At 45.2% G+C, this 19649-nt stretch overlaps 1 protein-coding gene across 4 annotated transcripts in view; it reads left to right on the top strand.

Annotated features, from left to right (window-relative positions):
- Positions 1 to 16860, top strand: part of cpeb3 (cytoplasmic polyadenylation element binding protein 3) — a 37317-nt gene extending 20457 nt beyond the window's left edge. For 2 of the 4 annotated variants that reach the window (XM_041947065.1, XM_041947067.1), the window contains 7 exons: positions 805 to 828; positions 2268 to 2435; positions 3712 to 3801; positions 11724 to 11842; positions 12387 to 12501; positions 13006 to 13187; positions 14773 to 16860. In XM_041947065.1, coding sequence (XP_041802999.1) covers positions 805 to 828; positions 2268 to 2435; positions 3712 to 3801; positions 11724 to 11842; positions 12387 to 12501; positions 13006 to 13187; positions 14773 to 15000 — 926 coding nt within the window. In that variant the 3' untranslated portion in view covers positions 15001 to 16860. The remainder of the gene's footprint in view (positions 1 to 804; positions 829 to 2267; positions 2436 to 3711; positions 3802 to 11723; positions 11843 to 12386; positions 12502 to 13005; positions 13188 to 14772) is intronic. The other 2 variants (XM_041947068.1, XM_041947066.1) reach the window with 1 other exon arrangement.
- The last annotated feature ends 2789 nt before the right edge of the window (positions 16861 to 19649 follow it).

Raw genomic sequence — 19649 nt, 5'->3', positions numbered from 1 at the left:
TCCCTGCAGAGAAATGAGCTGAACAAGATAAGACCGAAAGAACGCTGAGACTGAGAACTGGCACGTGATCGGCTGATTAGATAGAAGTGATCACAATGTTGTACTTTTGCCTTGCTGCAGATTTAGATCAGTTCAGCACTGACATCATAGCCTGCTCTCCACTGCCCCCCCCCCCCCTTCTCTGCATGTCATCCTCCCTTCTCAGAGCCTCAAGGCTGCCAGCTACCTCGACGCCCTCTCCTTATCCTGTGGGAAGTTTCCACTCGCACCTGGCCTGCCATCCCTGACCTAAGACCAACTTGTAATATTTCACCAAGGCCATGATAATGACTAACCCGCTCTGCCTTCAGTCCTGCATGTGCTCTGCTTTATGGCCTCATTTGTGAATATTCACAGAAGATTAGCACGAACGCGAGCCATCGTGGGTTCATTGAGCTGAGATTACGATCTCCGGCTATGGAGCATCACATTATGCTGCTACATATCTCGGCCATTCCCGTGGCTAAACCTCACCTATCGCCTCCCCCCACCCCCACCCCGGTGCGGCATCTGCATCCGTTTGTTGCTAAGGCAGGTGCAGCAGGTTTACTGTGGGCTGGTGCCAGGCTGTAATCATCACCCTCCTCCCGTCGCTGAACCTTAGGTGTGGCTATCTGCGGTTTCACTGTTGCCTTAGAGATGTTCCTGGTTTTGGTTTATTTCCACAAAACCCATGTCTCTGTATCTCTTTCCTACCCTTGTTCCTGACCCAACCCTCTGTCTCTCCTTGTGTCTCTCTCCTTCCCCCACTGTGCTGACAAGCAGCCCGGAGCTATGGCCGCAGAAGAGGTAACGTGTGGCGTTTTATCTGGGGTTCTGTTTGCCATGCCGGCCGTGTCTCTCTCCGAGGCTGAGGGGGGTCTTAGTGTGGTGTCACTATCTGCTTTTCATCTGTGCTGTGATTGAATGAAATCATATTAATTTTGACACACAGTTTTCCATGTTGTGCATTTAATCAACATGGGGCAAGGGTCCACCAAATCTGTCGATATGAATCTTGTTTTGCTTGATGGTGAGAGGAAAAAAAATCTGTCTGCCAATTTTCTTTTCTCTATTCTGAGTCAGCGTTCTACCTGTAATATTTCTAATATGAAAAATATTGCAAATTAGGGATGCAAATGCATCCACTGTGACAAAGAAAAGTAACAGCAGTCCTAAAAGCATGTAATCTGTAACAACAGGGATGGACTCCATTGCTCCAGTCAACGGCAGCGTGACTGCGCCACCGAACCAAACACTAAACCCTTTCAACTGTTACTGCATGTTTGGTTGGAGTGCTTCCAAAACTGAATCTCACGGGTTTCATGAAGGAGTATGCTGACTCAGAAATGATTCATCATCTGAATGGCAAAGACGGGTGCTTCCAACATGGATCATCTCTGATTTGATGTGCTTTTCGACTAATTCTGCTCTCTTCAGCAAGGAGGGAAGCTGCTGTGACATTTGTGAGGTCACTGCAGTACAGGGCTGGGGTTTTATGTTTTAGTTGTAGCATGGTGAAGCTGGCCAAGTGCAGTGAGTAATGTCTGAATCACACTGCTTTTCGATAAAAGGTGTCCACAAAGTGCTGGCATGAACACAGGAGGAGGCAGAAAGTGCAGTATTCCTTACTATGTAAAGATAGTTTAGATAGTCCCACTAGCAGAGAATATCATAACCATGCTCATTACTGACAGTCCCTCCATTCTTATTATGCACTGCAATGCAGCATGTTGCCTACCAGTCAAGAAGACTGATATTACTAATGAGGATTAGGAGATGGAGTCACCAGGAAGCTCCCAAGATGACATCATGATTATGATTTGATGTACACCATGGCCAAAAGTATGTGGACTCCCATGTACTGTATGAGTGTTCAACATTTTCTTCCCACGAGGCTTTGGAACCTGGGAATCGTTGTATCTTCACGGGCGTCCACATACTTTCGGCCACATGGTGTTTTGTTGTTTTTTTTTTTTTTTTTGCTTTTTGTTCCTTTTCAAATCATGACAGAATGTCCCAAAGTATTGTAGGGAAAGCAAAGACATTTTCAAGAGTTTAGTCAGTATTGTGACAGTAATCCCAGGATCCAAACTGATCCTGGTGCGGTGATCGTTTCCAGATGTGGTTAATTCAGTCTATCTCTCACACCCTCCCTCCCTTTTTACTTCACACTCTCGTACCTCTCTGTCTTCCCCCGTTATCTCTATCTCTCTTCCTGGTGTCCTTCTCTTTTCCTCTCCTCGCAGGTCGCTCCTGTCTTTTTCCCTTTGAGGATGGTTTCCTCGACGACGGCCACGGTGACCCCTCCCTGACCCCGGGCCTGAACTCGCCAACCCGCTGTCAGAACGGAGAGAGGATGGAGCGCTACTCCAGGAAGGTCTTTGTTGGGGGCCTCCCCCCTGACATAGATGAAGGTAAACAAAGGATTGTTTTTCATTTTAACATTTGGAGAAAGGTTTCCATTTAACTTCAGGCTCTTTCTCAGCACAGCTGCAGATTTACATACAGCGCTGTGTAGTACTTTCACAACTGGAAGCCTGTGTTTGGCTGCTTGCCACTAATAGTTACACTGAAGTATAAAAACCTTGTTGAACCTTGACACTCCTTGTTGAAGATGACAATTTAACACACTATTTAGCCACTGTAAATTTCAGGTACTCTAAAAGCCTGGGTTTGCTGTACAATTTGAAGCTTTTACACCAATGACAAAGAAACAATGAACAGATTTTTTGGCATTTTATCAAAATTAAAGGAATAGTTCAACATCTTCAGAAATACTCTTATGTACTTTCTGGCCGAGAGTTAGATGAGAAGGTTGACACTGCTCTTTAACGTTTTTACACTTGTGTGGATTAAATAAGAAAAAGATATAATTTTGTTACCTTTGGATAGAGCCGGATTAGCTGTTTTCCCTGTTTCCGGTCTGTGTGCTAAGCTAAGCTAACTAGCTGCTGGCTGTAGACTGAGATTTACTGTCCAGACATAAGAGAGGTATCAGTGTTCTCATGTAGCCCTCAACAAGAAAGTATAATTCCCAAAATGTCACAGTATTCTTTTAGGCAGTCCTGTTTAAATAGCCTGAATTCATCACGATGTTTGCTGTACATTTTGAAACCTTTACACCAATGAGCCGTAACCAAAAAACAGACTTTTTACAGTTAATCAAAGTCAAAATGTTTTTTGTTAACCCATCTCAAAGAATTGCAGCAATTTCTCTTTTCCATGCCTCAGAGAAATGTCCATATTAAAAAAAAACACTTTTTTAAGCCTCAGGCCGGTTACGTCATGGACCTGTAATTGTTTCCACTAACTCTGGAGCATGCCAAGGAGTTTAACATTAATCTGGAATGTTTCCTTTCATATGTGTCCGCAGCGTAGAACAAGCGAGTGTAACACAGAGCTGATGCACAATGTGTGCCCTTAGCTGGTTGAAAAATTAATGAGTTTCCACAGCACGGATCAGCCCAGTGCAGACTGGATGTGCCCGGCCTGTGTTCCTGTTTAATGCAGTGGCCACCGCTGCAGCGGGAGCACGGCAAAAAATAGAAACTGTGCCTGTCTCATCACTGAGTGTGGCTCCGCGTCCATACTTCACATGCATATTACATGAACAGCCATTAATGTTGTCTTATAATGTCATGAAAATAACATTCAAGCCTGCTTTTTCTTCTATTTTCTTCATCTTTACAGACGAAATCACCAACAGCTTCCGTCGCTACGGGCACTTGGTGGTAGACTGGCCCCACAAAGCTGAGAGCAAATCCTACTTCCCACCTAAAGGTAACGACAGCTTCTCAGAGCACAATCTGTATTTTCCCATCAGACATCAAAGTCTACACCAATAAATATCACCTCGGGTGCATCGCCATTGTAGAGTTTTGTAAAGAATCGTGTTACTGGGAACTCGTGGCTCGTGCTGTGTAAGCATGGAGGTGTCTGTTTATCTGAGTTAGCCCCTGTAGTCCTCTCGCAGAAAGGCTCATACAGTATAAAATGACTCCATAACTGTTTTGACCCGAGAAGTGTTTGCTTGAAAGAGCACCTGAGGAGTGTGAAAGTTGTCCTCCTTTCTGTGCAGCCTCTCTCTCGGGTGTCATTTTCAGGCTGGTGATCAGAGGAGCACCACCCTCTCCCAGGCCTCTACATCACTCCCTCTGGCCCGGGAGCTGCTGTGTGTCATATTAGGAAAGCTATTAAAGACGCTCTGCAAATAACTAACATTCCATCGGCAGATGGTAATACGCTGCATCTGGACGACCTGCGAAAATCGCTGCCAGTTTCTCCCCCACTCTCATTTTTCAACATCCCTTTTTTTTTTTTTTTTTTTTTTTTAGCTTGCGAGGATTATTTTGAATAGGCTTGGCTCTACTAATATCCAAAGCCAGGAGGAAAAATGCAGCATCCTTTTAGGGGAATGAATGAGCTTACGGCAGCTAGAGGACGCCGCCGCCATGTAAGGGGAGGAGACATGTGGGACTAGTCATCTGTGTAGAAATCATCTCCTACTCTAATTTAACCTCCCCCCTCCAAAATTCCAAGGGAAACTGCTTAAATATCCTGTTTATGTCACACTCACATATTAACATGCAAGGCAGCTTGGGCAGATGTCTGGTGACAGAGTTCTTCTTAGCACTAATAGCTTCAGGGTCGAGCAAGTGTACATCTGCGTGTGTGTGTGTGTGCGCTGCTGTCGTGGGGACTGTGTAACGGCTGATATACAGATGTCGGATTCGCATCAAGAGGTCATCGGCCCCTCCTCGAGTTAAACATCCTTCCAAGCTTGACCGAATGGAAGATAGCTGTCACTTTCCGAGCTGCTTCGCATTAAACTGCCGCCGCCGTGTGTCTGTACGGTTATTAAAGTGTTTTGGTGAAGAGATGACTCATAATGTGGCTCAGTCCCACTTCAGGGACAGGCTAGGACTCATTTGGTGCTTGGAGAGAACTGGCGACTTGGAGAGGAAGTAGGAACAGGGATCAATGAACTGTGCTCAATGATTTTATGTTTTCACAACTCCAACATTGTAACTTTTCCCACATTTTTTAAATTCAATTCCGCAATAACTTTCTTTGCAATAACGATACAAATTCAATACAAGGTTTTATGTGTTTTTTGCTGAAAGGAGAAAATTTGGAGAGGAGACCACGGAATAGCCACATAGCCACATCAACAGCCCAATTTTGTTCATTCAGTCACTGGATTGTAGTAGATGGAACGTTCATTCAACTGGACGCACCTTTTTGTTATGTTGGCCGTAGATTTGGTCCAAACCCTGCAGATCCCTTAAAATCCGCAGAGCCTTTTTGCCTCTTTTAGCTTGTTGTTTAATGGCCCACAGCTTTACTGGTTTGGTTTATTCTTACCACTCTCTTCTCGCTCTAGTCGCAGCAGGCGCCTGTTTTTCTGCAGAAAAAGCTCCAATGAAAGCGCTGTACACTAGATGCCTGGCACCAGTAGACAAAGCCAGAGACTAGCTGGTGATCATAGTGGAGCATTTAGCAGCGAAAGAGCCAAATATTTCCCCTCAGGAGCTGCTGAAAGGAGGGGAAATATTGTACTTGTATTCATCAGCTGGCCAGAAACATGACTCCCGAGAAACGCTAATGTTGTTGTGCTAACACGTTCACTATATAACCTTCATAAGGAGTTAAGATGTCAGTGTTGTGTTTACAGCTTCTTACGCTGCCCCCCAGTGGCCAAAAAATCAGTTGATGCTGCTTTAAAATTCTACCAGTGTTTTAATGCACAGTGTGATATTTGTCACCGCTTTCTTGGTCATCTCACACATAACAAAAGTGTGACCATTAATAAGTGATTGCTATGGTGCTGTCACTCACGCCCTCTCCCATTGGCCGACGCTGTCGTCACTGTCGGCAATAAGCTTGAAATGTTAGGGAGCTATTTCTGTCTGTGATTGGGGAAAGGAGGAGGCGGAGGAGGAGGCGACGCTCTCCGTACGCTGGGAGTCTGAGCGCTGGGGGCTATAAACTGCTACAAATGCTAATGCTCACGTCATACCGCAATTGTGTCAGACTTGTTCAAAAGGTTACAACAGAAGTGTGCTTTGGGCTACAGCCAGTCATTATCAGCGTGCTTCTGCTGTCGTGAGGCAAACTGGATGTCCAAAAACAGAAATCTGTATTTTCTCTTTACTCAAACAACATGAATGCAGCACGGCTCAAATAATGGCAGCAGGTGCTGCGAATGCTGCGGTGGCAGCAGTACATCGTCCTGCATTACTCAGGCTTTGATTTCTCTTTTTGCCCTCGTGCGGGGATTATATCCAGTGAGTGACTTCTTCAAATTGAGATAGTTAGCGACGCTTGATTTCAGCCCTCCACTACTCCATCACTGACTGCTCTCCAACTGCTCCAAAGCTTCAGGGCCCGTGTTTGTTTTTAGGAGAGCAGATGTTTGTGTCTCCCTCCATCCACGCTGCCAAGCCTTCTCCTCCTCCTCCTTCTTCTCTTTCTTCTCCTTCTTCCCCCCTCCTCGTAGAAGCTGCTCTCAGCAGTCGGTCGCAGCCCTCTGCAGATTTCTCTCTCTCTCTCTCCCTCCCTCTCTCTCTCTCTCTCTCTTGGGGTAGATATCATACTGGCTTCATCTATATGTTGGTTCACAGGAAACTGCCTGCAGACTTTTTGTTTGCAGGTTTGCTCTCTTGCTTGCTCCCACGTTTCTCTGACGGCACGTGGCTGATCCTCGGTCCTGCCGGTCACTGGGACCGAACACGTCAGGGCCCCTCGCCCATGTGAAATATATCTGTTGACTCATGTCTGTTGCGGGGTATGAAACAACAAGCCTGGATTTAAATGTCACTATTAAAGCCGAAGAGATGCGCATTGTGACTGTGCTCACTCTGTTTATCTAGTCATCATGGATTGGATTTCAGCAAAGTCAACACAACTTTGGGTTGATGAGGTAATGGAGAGAATAGGATAGCAAGGTGGGACTTTGATATAGCAGTGGAAAGATGTTTGTGTACTACTTAGTGACTGATCCCACAGTGTCAGTTTCATTGCGGTATGTGGATAATGCAAAGTATAAGCTAGCGCCGGGTAGCAATGCAATATTTCACTCAGCAATGTATTTTTAGACCATTAATGTGGGTTAAAAGGTGATTGAGATATTAGCATTAGCATGTAGCACACTGCTTTGCTTTGAGCTCTGACACATTCTATTTGATTTCCTGGCTCAAGTGCTTAAAGGAATTATTTGACATTTTGGAAATGACGGTTATTCACATTCTTGTCAAGATTTAGACGAGCAATCAATTCTACTCAACTCATGTTGGTAAATACGAAGCTGCTGTCAGCAGCAAGTTAGCTTAGCTTTGCACAAAGACTGGAAACAGGGAAACAGCTATCTAGCTATCTTAGCTCATTGTTTTTATTTGTTAATAAATTAGCTAATAAAATTTAGCTTTACTGGTACCTGTAGCCAGATTTTGCTACCTTCAAGTAGAGCCAGGCTAGCTGCTTCCCCCCTGTTTACAGTCTTAATGCTAAGCTAAGCTTACAGACTCCCGGTGTTAGCTTCATATTGAACATACACACGGGAGTGGTATCAATCCTCTCATCTAACTCTTGGCAAGGAAGCGAGCATGGATATTTCCAAAATGTGCAACTATTCCATTCATACCTGTGCCCCATGTACCCCAGTAAAGCCTAGCCTAATGCTCTTCTTCGGTAGCAGATTGCTGGTTAAGTGGTTACAGATTGTCATCAGGTTGCTATTGAGGTTGAACTTCTTGTTACAGCAAAGACCGTCCGGCACGACGTCATTGGTTTGTCTGTGCAACCCACAAGGCAGTCTGCCTGTTGTTTGTCTGTAAACAGCGCTCTTTAGGCTGGAAAATGCTGCGGGTGGACATGTTCCCGTTCCTCCCCGGACAGTGCTGGGAGCTCAGCAGCAAAGCCCTATAAATCTCAGGCACGAGCCACTGCAGATCTGCGCTCTCCTCCCGTGGTGTAAGCCTCTGCACTGCGCAAGGCTGATGGAAAAAGACAGATCCTCAGCACCATTCAGATTAAATATCAGAGCATTAAAGTGGCATAGAGCCCTATGGAACCTGGTACAGGCTGCTTTATTGGGAGGCCTTAAGTGTTGCACAGTTTGGTGATAAGCCGTGCCGTATTCATTTAGCTTTGCGCACTCTGACCGAATCAAGTCGTCCAATTATTTTGTCCAAAATGAACTGTGATGTGGCCTGATTGCATGTTTCGGGGCTGTTAAAAGTGTGCAGGATAATAATAGACAGATGCCAGCAGAGAGGCCTACTTAACACTGTAAAAGTTTGTGTTTTTCTTTCCTTCTTGTTGAAAACGTAGTTTTGTTCCACTAATAACGCTGACTTCTATGAAAGACCTGAAGTTTGCCTGGAAGTTAGGAGTCGTCACCTGTGAATTTCGTTTTGCCCTGACAGGTAATAGGAAGCAGCGCAGGGCTTTTACAGTGCTTTCAGTGTGAAATTGAGTGTAGCACATGGAAGAAGTTGTCTGTCTCGCTTTCCAGGGCTCTTGCATCAGTTTTGTAACTTTCTAACAGGCACTTTGAAAGTCAGCAGCAGCTTTCTAAGCCCCGTGTTCCTCCTGCTCCCCGTGCCCTCCCATCCCTTTCCTGACTCTCTGTTTGTATGGCAGTCACTCATGCTGCTTCTCTACCTCTCTCCCTACCTTTTCTCACTTTCCCCCTCTCTTTCCATCTGCCTCACGGCTCTCCCCCTCCTTCTTTCCTCTCTCTCTGCCTCTCTCTCTCCTGCCCTGGGTCATGGAACATGTTGTTCCCTCCTTCAGACTGTATGAGCTGCTGGCTAGCTCTGCCTTTTCATGCTGTTTTTTTTTTCTTTTCTTTTTTTTTTGTGCAAGACTGCAGTTGTTTTTTTCTCCAAGGGGGATGTCAGTGCTAAACCACATGATTTCTCCCAATGACAAACCCTCTTTATGTAACCCAGCAACACAGAGACAGGGGTCTTATGTCGGGTGATGACGAGGCACGTGGAGAGCGATGACGATGCACAAAATGTCAAGTCAGATTTTTTTTTTTTTGCGGAGAGAAGTTTGCCCTGTGTCGACAAATTATAAAAAGACCGCAATTAGCTGGCCACTTAAAGCAAGTGATTGCATTTGTGAATATTTTAGTTTTGCCCACGATGGTACAGCTTGTTGTTAGAGAAAACAATATAGCCCCACTGAGGTCGCTAGCCTGGTACTTGACTCTACACAGCTCATAATAACACCCACTAAAACTGTTAATTCACAAGAGCCTGTGTGAATACTTTGCATAATACTAGATGCATACAATCACACAACACTGCGTATGTTAATGTGTACCACGGAGCAGAGTCTGGTACTGATCCAAAAGGGCCACGTAATATAATCATAATAATTATGGTGTCTGTGTTGTCATCGCTTAATGATTGTGTTGCAGTTCTCTAGAGGACACACAGGCCTGTTTCACCACATTCACTGTCTTTTCTTACTGTCACTGCTCCCATTAGTATCATAGTGTTCCTGCTGTTGGCACATCCATTTACCTTGGAGCCCCATTGAAGTACGTAGCAGCCTATTAAGTGAGGGATGGGTTTTTTTGGTTAGTTTGTTTTAAGCTGTAAGTATTTTTTTTTCTTATTATAATTTCCATGTATTGCGGGTGTTTAGTCATCATCATGGTAATGGTGCTCGGCAACAAAATGATTTGTGTTGGCAGCATTAACACTATAAAATCAATATCCATTGCAGACCACTGAATGTGTGGCAACGTCGGGGTGCAGAACAACGATGTCCATTTTCTCCTTTCTTTGCAAACACGATTCCATTAACTGTAAATGGTAAATAAGGAAATTGCCTGTCATGATTTCCCTGAGCCCAAAGTGACGTCTTCAGATTACTTTTTCTATACAAGCAACAGTTCCAAGCCCAAAGATACTCAGTTTACGCTCATATATGGCAAAGAAAAGCAACAAATCCTCAGAAGTGAGAGGCTGGAACCTGCAGATGTTTGACAGTTTGGCTTTAAAAGTTAAAAAGTTTTAGCTCCAATTCAGCTGAGTTTTATTTTTGGTGGTTTACCGCAAATATGACTTATGATTGTAACACTGAAGCTTCTAACGGCACATGGTGATGTCCTCTGCTGATACAGACACAAATGTCACAAAGTCACAATTGCCATGACCGCTCTAAGGAGGACGCCGTCACGTTCCAGTGACAGGGGACACGTCACATGCACCAGGACACGCGTCACGCACACACAAAGGTCGCTGTCAAGAGCAGCAGCAGTTTCAGCCCTCGTGAGGACACGCACGTCTGCCGAAGCACCTGCTTTTTTCCATTCCACCTTTGATGCTCACTGCTTCTCTCTTGTCTTGCTTTTATCCCCCCCGCCCCAAACTACAGCACACGCTCATGCCCTTCCTCCTCCCTCCCTGTCCTGATACACACTTTGGCTCGGACCTACCCACATACCACAGTTGACTGGGTCTGCCGAGTCAGGCTTTATTCCTCCTTTCCCCTCATCTGCAGCAGCTCCGCTCAGGAATGTTAAAAGTGAAACATGACAGTTGCACATTCCTCTTTCTCGCCATTTTCACTCATGCGCTCGTCTGCATTAGTGCATGTGTCTGAATTTATGTGTGTGTGTGTGTGTGTGTGTGTGTAAGGGTGATACTGAAAGGCCGTTTATAAAAGCAGACTTCTTGAGAGACACCGGAACGCATGGTTTCTGTAGTAGTCTCAAGGGACGGAGTGTACTCCAGTAGAAACTAGTCTCTGGGTGTGTATGTGTGATCGTGTGCACTTGTTCATATCCACCCATCCCAGTTGCTCCACCGAGACAGCAGCTCATATTCCCCTGACTCATGGGTGGCACAGGTGGTGCCGGACGTCTGCTCACATAATCAGAGCAGGACGGTAATAATTTACAACCCGTTCGGAGATGACTGTGTGCTCCAACATCTGCTGCTTTTTGACGGAACTGCAAATACATTCGCTCATGCCAAGTATATTTGACTGTAGGAAAGCGGCTCTGGGCTCTCAGCTTGCTTCTTTGTTCTTTCTCAGTATAAATCAGATCCCGATTGCTCGCAGACGCCCATAGCACCGTGTGATGGGTGCACCTTATTGAGTCGGCTTTCTGTCCCTCCCAAAACGACTTAATAGCTCTGACCTTGGATGAGGTCTCCGCTCGCTGTGCTAAATAATTCAATAGTACAGAGTGACTGTCTGAACTGCTCTTTTCTTTCCGCCTCGCACAGACATCGCCAAACTCTCTCTACCTGGACCAATTCTCAGGGAAGATCTGCAGTGGGTTAGGCTGATCAATTTTGTATGGTTCCTTTAGGAGTGGAGCACTCTTAGCCATTTAATGTGAAGCGGCGCACACAGCAAGGTGCCGGGGGTAGAGCTTCTTATGGAGGCAGGCGAGGCAAAAGAGGACAGAAGAACAGGCCGCAAGGTCATGCGCCTGTGTGGAGACGCAGTAGTCTGAAACTATGAATAACTACATGGAAAAATGGGCCTTAGTCATAGCATTGTGACAATGTCGACATTGTAGAAAATACTCAGATGTGTACGAACTGTTGCCCAGAGGACAGAGTACAGCATCATGGTCACAAGGGTATGACTGTTGCATGCAACAGATGTAGTTTTTGTCAGATAATATCTGCTTTTTTTCCCCTAAAGTCCCCGTTTGCTCTTCTCTCCAGGCTACGCCTTCCTGCTCTTCCAGGAAGAGACTTCTGTTCAGGCCCTGATCGACGCCTGCATCGAGGAGGATGGCAAACTCTACCTGTGTGTATCCAGTCCCACCATCAAAGACAAACCGGTAAGTGGCAGACATTCAGCGTAATAGCTTTTAAGCAGATTTATGTCTTTGCCTGTCCGCCTTCTTCCCCCATCTGTCCAAAGCTGCTTCAAATAATCAGAATCCGGTAAATTGTACATGAAAAAACAGGAACAGAGTTGATGCATATAAGAAAACAAAAGTAAGAGTCTGCAGCCCTTCTAGCAGCTCTGTGAGGCTGTATGTTAGCACAGCGGTGCTGTGGGTTAAATGTTGGGTCATTTATTGCTAACATGCTTGCAATAATAATGCTATTATTTTTGTTTGTTTAGCGTGTTAGCATGCTAATAATCAGCACCAAACAAAAAGTACAGTAATGTCATTGGTTTGTCAGGTCAGAGTCAAACCAGAGTAACGGACAAATTGAAATTTTGGCCTGTGATAAAAGGTCGGTGATCACCAGAGTTATTAGCATTTGTCCTCTGGGGACCGTGAATGTCATTGTCCTCCATGGAGCCCAGCTGCTAGCATGGCTAATAAATTCACAGGAAGCATACCACACATTTTTTCCTTCTTTGTTACGCAGGTCCAGATCCGTCCCTGGAACCTGAGCGACAGTGATTTTGTCATGGACGGCTCCCAGCCTCTGGACCCCCGCAAGACCATCTTCGTAGGGGGGGTGCCGCGGCCCCTGCGTGCAGGTAAGTAACTAATATGAATGGAATATCTTTTTTGCAATCCCACAGAAGCCTGTAAATTGGCTTCATAACATTGGCTGGCATGGAGCTCGTTGCCTGGAGGCTATAATGAAAGTTCTCCCTCTGAGAAAGCAATCCTCTACTTGGGTTTCCAGGAAGCGGGCCAAGTGGTCGTCATGTTAAGAATTCATGGTGTAATGGAAGGCTCAGTCCTTCTGTTCTTGGGATAAACATCGCTGCCTTGTCTGCAATGTGACCCCGACTAATTATACCAGCAGTTTGAGACTGCTGCTCTGATGAATAGTGGAGTAGGGTAGATTTTTACAAGGGGTAATAAAAGCGTCAATCACAAAAGTCCAAGTTAAACCTTTTGCTTAGTTTTTTAAGAAAGGTTGAGCATTTTCATTTCGAGGACGAGACAAATGCCAAACTTGCACCAGACCTCTGAAGAGGCCTGGCCGTAGCGCTAATCACTCTCTCCCTCGTCTTTTCTTGACTTCCCTCCAGTGGAGCTGGCTATGATCATGGACCGGCTGTATGGAGGTGTTTGCTACGCCGGCATCGACACTGACCCCGAGCTCAAATACCCGAAGGGGGCCGGCCGCGTGGCCTTCTCCAATCAGCAGAGCTACATCGCCGCCATCAGCGCTCGCTTCGTTCAGCTGCAGCACAATGACATCGACAAAAGGGTGAGCGATTCCGTGCACTCCATTCACAACATCTCCGCTCCGCACCGCAGCTGAGGTTTTCTCAGTCATTCCTAAGGCATGCTGCAGAGCTGAACTCTGCTCGAGCCCTCTCCCATGTATCAGAGCTTTCATTATAGCCGGGTTTGCAGCCAACTGCACAGCACAGCCTGCAATAACGGAAGGCCAGGCCCGGCTGTGCAATCACTACGGCCCTTGGCTGCGGGAGTCCCGACAGATGTTTCAAGTTGCAGACACACAGGGTTGGTTTAATTATAGTAGTTCCCTATACATGTATATCCACTGGGGCTCTGCTGCAGCCTGGTTATTTTAGGCGTGTCGGCCAAATGCAGCAGGACAGACCGTGACCAAGGGAGACTGGTTGTCAGCCAGGAAGCAGAACCTCTGCAGGGCGGGGCGCTCCACCCCACCTCGCTTATGACCATCGATCTTCAGCGGGGGGTTAGGGTGTCATTGTTATGACTGGAACTGGGTGGGAAACAAGTAATGTTCAAAGCAAATTCAAGAAAACAGCATTCAGGAAAGCAGGCAAGGAGAATCGCATCATAGTTTTCTGCAACAAAAATGATTCCTGCTGACAGGAAGGAGAAGGTAAATAATCTGCATCCGTCGCAGGAAGTGGGGCGCATCCTTGAGAACCACTTGAGTTTATAGCTGTGGTGTGGAACAAAGGTGCCTCTCTTTTACCAAATTTCTCTTTTCTGGCCTTCAGCGTCCACAGTTCCATTAACTGTAAATGGCTCCTAATGATAGGACAAAGAAGCTCTTTACCCCCCCGGTCAGCTTCGTGCTAGCTCAGTTCATATTGGTGTCTGATGTCATGGCAGCGTCGCCGTTTCGGCCCGGCCGTCTCCTCGTTTGTCTTGTGGATATTGCGCTGCAGTTGTTGCAGAGTTTAACTAAGAGGGACGGTCTCCTGCAGTTGGAGGATTTGATAACCTTTCATTTTGTGGCCACGCCATAACAAGGTCAGCATCCACCCCTGCCTGCTCGTGCACAGAGGCGTCTCCATGGCGACGGAGCGCTCATTTCTTGTCTCCGGGCTTCGTGGTCAAACTCGTTTCACTGGTGTACGGGAGGATGCCTGCCTCATTCTAGCCCGGTTTTATTTTATTTTAAATTGCACAGAGATCGCCTTGCATGGGGGGTTTGTGGAGAACGGCGTGCAGGAGTGAACGCGCCAGGATCAACACGGCTGTTACTTTAGCTGCATACTGTGCAGTCCAGCACAAACAAGAAGAAGATGCCAGTTAGAAAATGCACCTTTTTCAAATGTCACTTTGTTACGGAATACCTGCCTTACAGGAATCATTTCACTTGTTTCATTAATAATAAGATCGTTTTACGAGCAAATATGAGGCTGCAGCACTCAAACTACAGTTCCACCTTAACTACACTGCGTCTAACATACAGGCCAACCTTTCACCCAACCTCCAGCTGGGAGAGCTGCTAACCAGCTAGGTGCCATTCAGGGCAGCATCCACGTTTGTCAGACGGGATGACTAACCGTGCTGCAGCCGTGGGTGAGAATAATCTAAACGCCACCTCTCGTTCTCCGTCCTGCCAGGTGGAGGTGAAGCCGTACGTCTTGGACGACCAGATGTGCGACGAGTGCCAGGGGGCGCGCTGCGGGGGGAAGTTCGCCCCCTTCTTCTGTGCCAACGTCACCTGCCTGCAGTACTACTGCGAGTACTGCTGGGCCAGCATCCACTCGCGAGCCGGCCGAGAGTTCCACAAGCCACTGGTGAAGGAGGGGGGCGACCGCCCTCGACACGTGTCCTTCCGCTGGAGCTGAGGGGGGTCACAAGTCAGCCCTGCCCCGGGGGAACCCACACCCGACCCCTGAAAAAGCTCCCACCCCACAGGCCGGGACAGCGCTGCAACCCCTCCCACCGCCCCACCTACTCCACCCTGCTCCCCACAAACACCTCATGAAAAAAGCAAAAAGGATACCGTCAAATCCGTGGGACTGTCTTCATACCACATGGCTCTGAACTCATTGTCTGGTGTTCCCCTCTGATGAAGCATTGCGGGGAAATGAAATGCGAAAGTCTATCAGCTTAGAATTTGCACTTTGGCACAAAATGTCACCAAACACAGACACACACACACGCACACACAGACAGGATGGTATGTTAGACGCCTGGCTACTTTCAGTTCCCCGTTCTGTTGACTGGGTGGTGTGGTACGTCCTGTTGGACCCCCCCTTACTGACACAGAGGTGGGACCATACAAATATTTAAAAAGTATATATTTTTTGTTTTGTACCTATCTATACATATATAGATAATTTAAATTTTATGTAAAAGGAGCATGCACTTATTTTCAAAAGCTGTAGTTATATTGCCCCGAGGATAAAAAAAAATTTACCAAAGGCAAATGAAATTAATGCATACAGAAAAGCTAATAGGTGGCATAAGATGTAGCAAGATGTAACAACTATCCAGTAGTGCGGGCCTATATCGCCCAGAGTAAAAATAACACCGGCTATATTCACTCTCAATTTTGACTCTGAAAATATTAATACCTCATATGCGCAATCGGATTAGTTTGCTTTGGATTTCTAGGTCTTTATTTTTATAATAACATTATTTTTTAGTGTTATGTAAATGTAATGCTGCAATAGCTTTGCTGCTAAATCCATGGTATAAACAGATACCATAAGTATTTTATTGAGGCTAGGGTGTAAAATAATAACTAACAGATCTAGAGGAATGACGAGCTATCGTAGGGGGAGGGGGGCGCCCCTAGACAACGATGGCTACCTTTTGTGGGGGTCAGGGTGGGTCGCCCCTTACTGCATGTTTATTTCAAATCAGGTTGCTGCATGCAATAGACTTTTCAGTATCATGTCTACTATTCGATTCTGCCCATGTTTGCACAACACACTACAGACGTACGTTCAACTCGCACGAGACTGGACAGAAACAGGGAAGGCTGGTCCAAGGAGAGGCGGCGGCTCCACGGCGCCGGTCGGGCTGACGGGCCGCGCCACAGGGCGGCCAGAGCGGGCGGTTCCTGCGCCAACGGGCAGTGAACGCATCCAGATGAGGGGGAAAAAAAACAACCTTAATAATCACAAATCAAATTAAATGTAGGACTACCATTTAAAAGTGTCTATGATAGGTGAAGTACTTTTTTGCAGTGATTGTTGATATAATTGTGCAATTTTTTATACCGTATGTAGTTAGGTCTGAGTATGCCTAGAACTGTGATTCGCTTTAACTGTCGTCAATGTCCGACATAGAAGTCCTGTGAAACTTCATAACTAGTGTATGCACACGTATATATGTTCTCTTGTACACACACTTGCACCAGTCTACACGGAAGCCTCTCGACACACACACGAACACACACACACATACACACACGGATGGCCATCTTTTCTTAACGCACACGAGCAGGCCTACAAACGCGGAGTCTGATCCGAAGAGAAGACGCAGCGACGTGAGCTTAAACAGAGAACCGAGGTCTTTTATTTTTTTGCGTTTCCTTTTTTGATTTGTCCCACCGTCGACGAAGGCGCACGTTTACGTCCCAGAATGCAACCAAAGAGCTCACGTGTCGGACTTTCAGCAGACCACCTGACAGGCGGAGGGAACGGCCACCCGCTCACACGGCCTGCAGCGGCACTGTTGATAGGATGAGGGCAGATGGGGAGAAGGATTTGGGGGGGGGGGGGGGGGGGGGGGGGTAAAATGAAACATTGAAGCTACTGGAGACTTGAGGTTGATAAACTGAGCTCTGCACATGCTCTCACTACATGTCTGGGGTGGGGTGGGGTGGGTGGGAACATTGCCAGAAGATGCAGATGTGCAAGCTGGGGTTACCATATTTATCCAGATGGTTTTTTTTTTTTCCTGCAAAGCTTGAAGTAACGGACCTGCTAAAAAATGGTGGACATATATATCTTTTAGTTGTTATCAAAAGGTTATAGTGCAAACAGGATTGGGTGGGTGGGGAGAAGGGGGCGGCGTTCCGTAGTTATGAATGCAATGCATAGAAAATATCGGCTGCTGAACACAGGGCGGCTCCGGTTTTGGGGGTGGGGGGGGGGCTAGTTACACTGGGTTTAGCAGTTTTGTGGACAATCCGAACGGGATCCTACATCATTGCGAGTTAATGTGTGTCGTCCCCCTTTTCTTTCTCTGTCCGTGAGTTGTGATTGTCCCGTGCTGGCGCCCCGCAGACCCTCTCCTCTTTCTCGTTTTAGTCGCAAACTGTTTTTTGCTTTAGGGTAGATGTTTTTGTTGTCCAAGAAAAAAAAACAAATTGAAGCAAAGCAGAAGATTTTTTTACTGACAGAAAAAAAAAAGACTTAAAAAATAAGAGGCTAACCATGAGTAATAATAAGTATCCCTATGAAAGTGAATTCTGGGTGTTTTTGTGACATTTCTTTCCCCACCCAGACAGGTTTTCTATGTTTGTTCCTTCTCTATGATAGATATTTGTTATGCACTACTCTTTGTATCTGAACAGTTTTCGACGGTCAGCAGTTCTTTTTGTTAAAAGACAAAAAAAAGATGACAAAGCGTGCTTTCTGACTGACAGGATCTTTTGCAATACCTCAATTTTGAAATATATTAGGAGAGAAACTGATATTTTCTAAGTAAGTTTATTCAGATGAAAAAAATATATATTAATTTAATTCTTCAAGAGAAATGAATTAACAGATGGTTGATTTTTTTATTTTTATCATGCTTATTTGCTTTTATTTTAAGAATTTATTTTTTTGAAAAAGACAACAACTGAAGGAGCTAGAGCTTTATAACTAATATAATGACGTAGTTAGAGAGAGTACAGTCTACTTTATTGCAGTGGAAGCGAGGGTGAGTGTCCCACTGGTCAAATTGGTCGAAAACACCAGAGAAGTTAGGAAAAAAAAAAATCAACTATCAGGTGCTCAGAGAGAAAACTGAACATATTTCCCACGTTTTTGTATATTTATAATCAATCATTTACTATGCTGACCAGAGTTGTGAAAGAGATCTTCTGTTCATTATTTTTTTAAGAGAAGTTTTTTATGTTTCCTAAAAGCATGTGCTCCCTTTTGTTTTGTAAAAAAAAAAAAAAAAAAAGGTGACCCTGATTTGTTAGCCTGACGTCGTCGGCAGGAAGATGAGAGGCGGCCCGCGAGAGTCACTGAACAGCCGGAGGTCGAGAGACGAGAATGTTATTTTTAACACAAAACAGACACAAGTGTTTTCACCTGTAACTTGATCGAGAGCCCCCAAGGTGCATCAATTGACTGGTGGCCTTCTATATTCACGCAAGACTTGAATTAGTCCCATTTTTTAAGGCTAAGAACCTTGATTCTTTGTTGTAATGTGCAATACTGTTTGTACTGTTTGTAGAAAAGAAGAAAACAAGAAAAAGAGGCATAAATCTTTATTGCAGAATTATTTTCATTGCAAGCATTGTGATTCACTAAAATCATTTTCTACTGTGTATTTACCTACTCTACCTGCTAGTACCTTCCAGTAGTAATGTAGCCTTTGTACTGAGAAATTTTCATTATTTTTAGAAAGTTTTGCTAAAAAAGAAAAGAATTTAAACATATTTACATATTTTCATTTTTATTTCGTATTTTTCTTTACAGACTTATTTCTCAACCATTAATAGTTATTTCTGGGGGAGACTTTCATATCTGGTCAATGTCATTAATATTATTTTGTATTTTTACTTGGAATAAATTAATTTTATGATGCTAATTCTTTAAAAGTTTATTTTTTTTCGTTTGTTCACTTTTTTCATTTTCTTTTTGACGCTGAGAGAGAAGAAAAAAAAAACCTTTGTAATATTGTTACTAAAGTGTCTCGATTCTTGAATTGCTAAGCTTTATGTGTTAACTCGCTGATGTTGCTTACATTAGTGTGAAAATGATCTACGGAGAAAAAATAACTACTCGCAAACAACAGATTGGTGGTTGGTGATGTTTAAGTGATTCGCAATGTAAACAAATGAATGGGCAATAAAATAAAAATGGCAGAATGGAGCATACATGCAGTATGTTGTGATGTAATTGTGGAAGATGGACAGTGCTGACCATTTCCACTGCTTCTGCTACGCCAGTACTGCTGTTACCACTAACTCTCCAGTAACCCCTCCTCACTTTGTGCAGTGGAGAGCAACATGTCCTCACATACGAAACATCCAACAGCTCCTCCTAAACAAACAGCCGTGTCACGCCCCTCCTCTTCGTCGTAGGTTTGGCCCCTGCAGAGTGCTCCAGTGTGATTGTATTTAAGCGTGAATGTAAATGTAGAGGTGTGTCACTGTAGAATCTGGATTATTCGCAGGAGATGATGGCTTTAAGTGTTTGCTTCCCCAGCTTTTGGTTTGTTTCTGTACTAGGGGTTTCATTTCTGCAAAATCCTTTGTTTTCTGCCTTAAAAGACTGGTTTGACATTCTGGGAAATACACTCAGAAGATTGATGCCACTGC

Source organism: Chelmon rostratus, chromosome 11 (genome assembly GCF_017976325.1).
Source record: "Chelmon rostratus isolate fCheRos1 chromosome 11, fCheRos1.pri, whole genome shotgun sequence".
Taxonomy (NCBI): Eukaryota; Metazoa; Chordata; class Actinopteri; order Chaetodontiformes; family Chaetodontidae; genus Chelmon; species Chelmon rostratus.
This window is presented reverse-complemented; position numbering and strand designations above follow the sequence as displayed.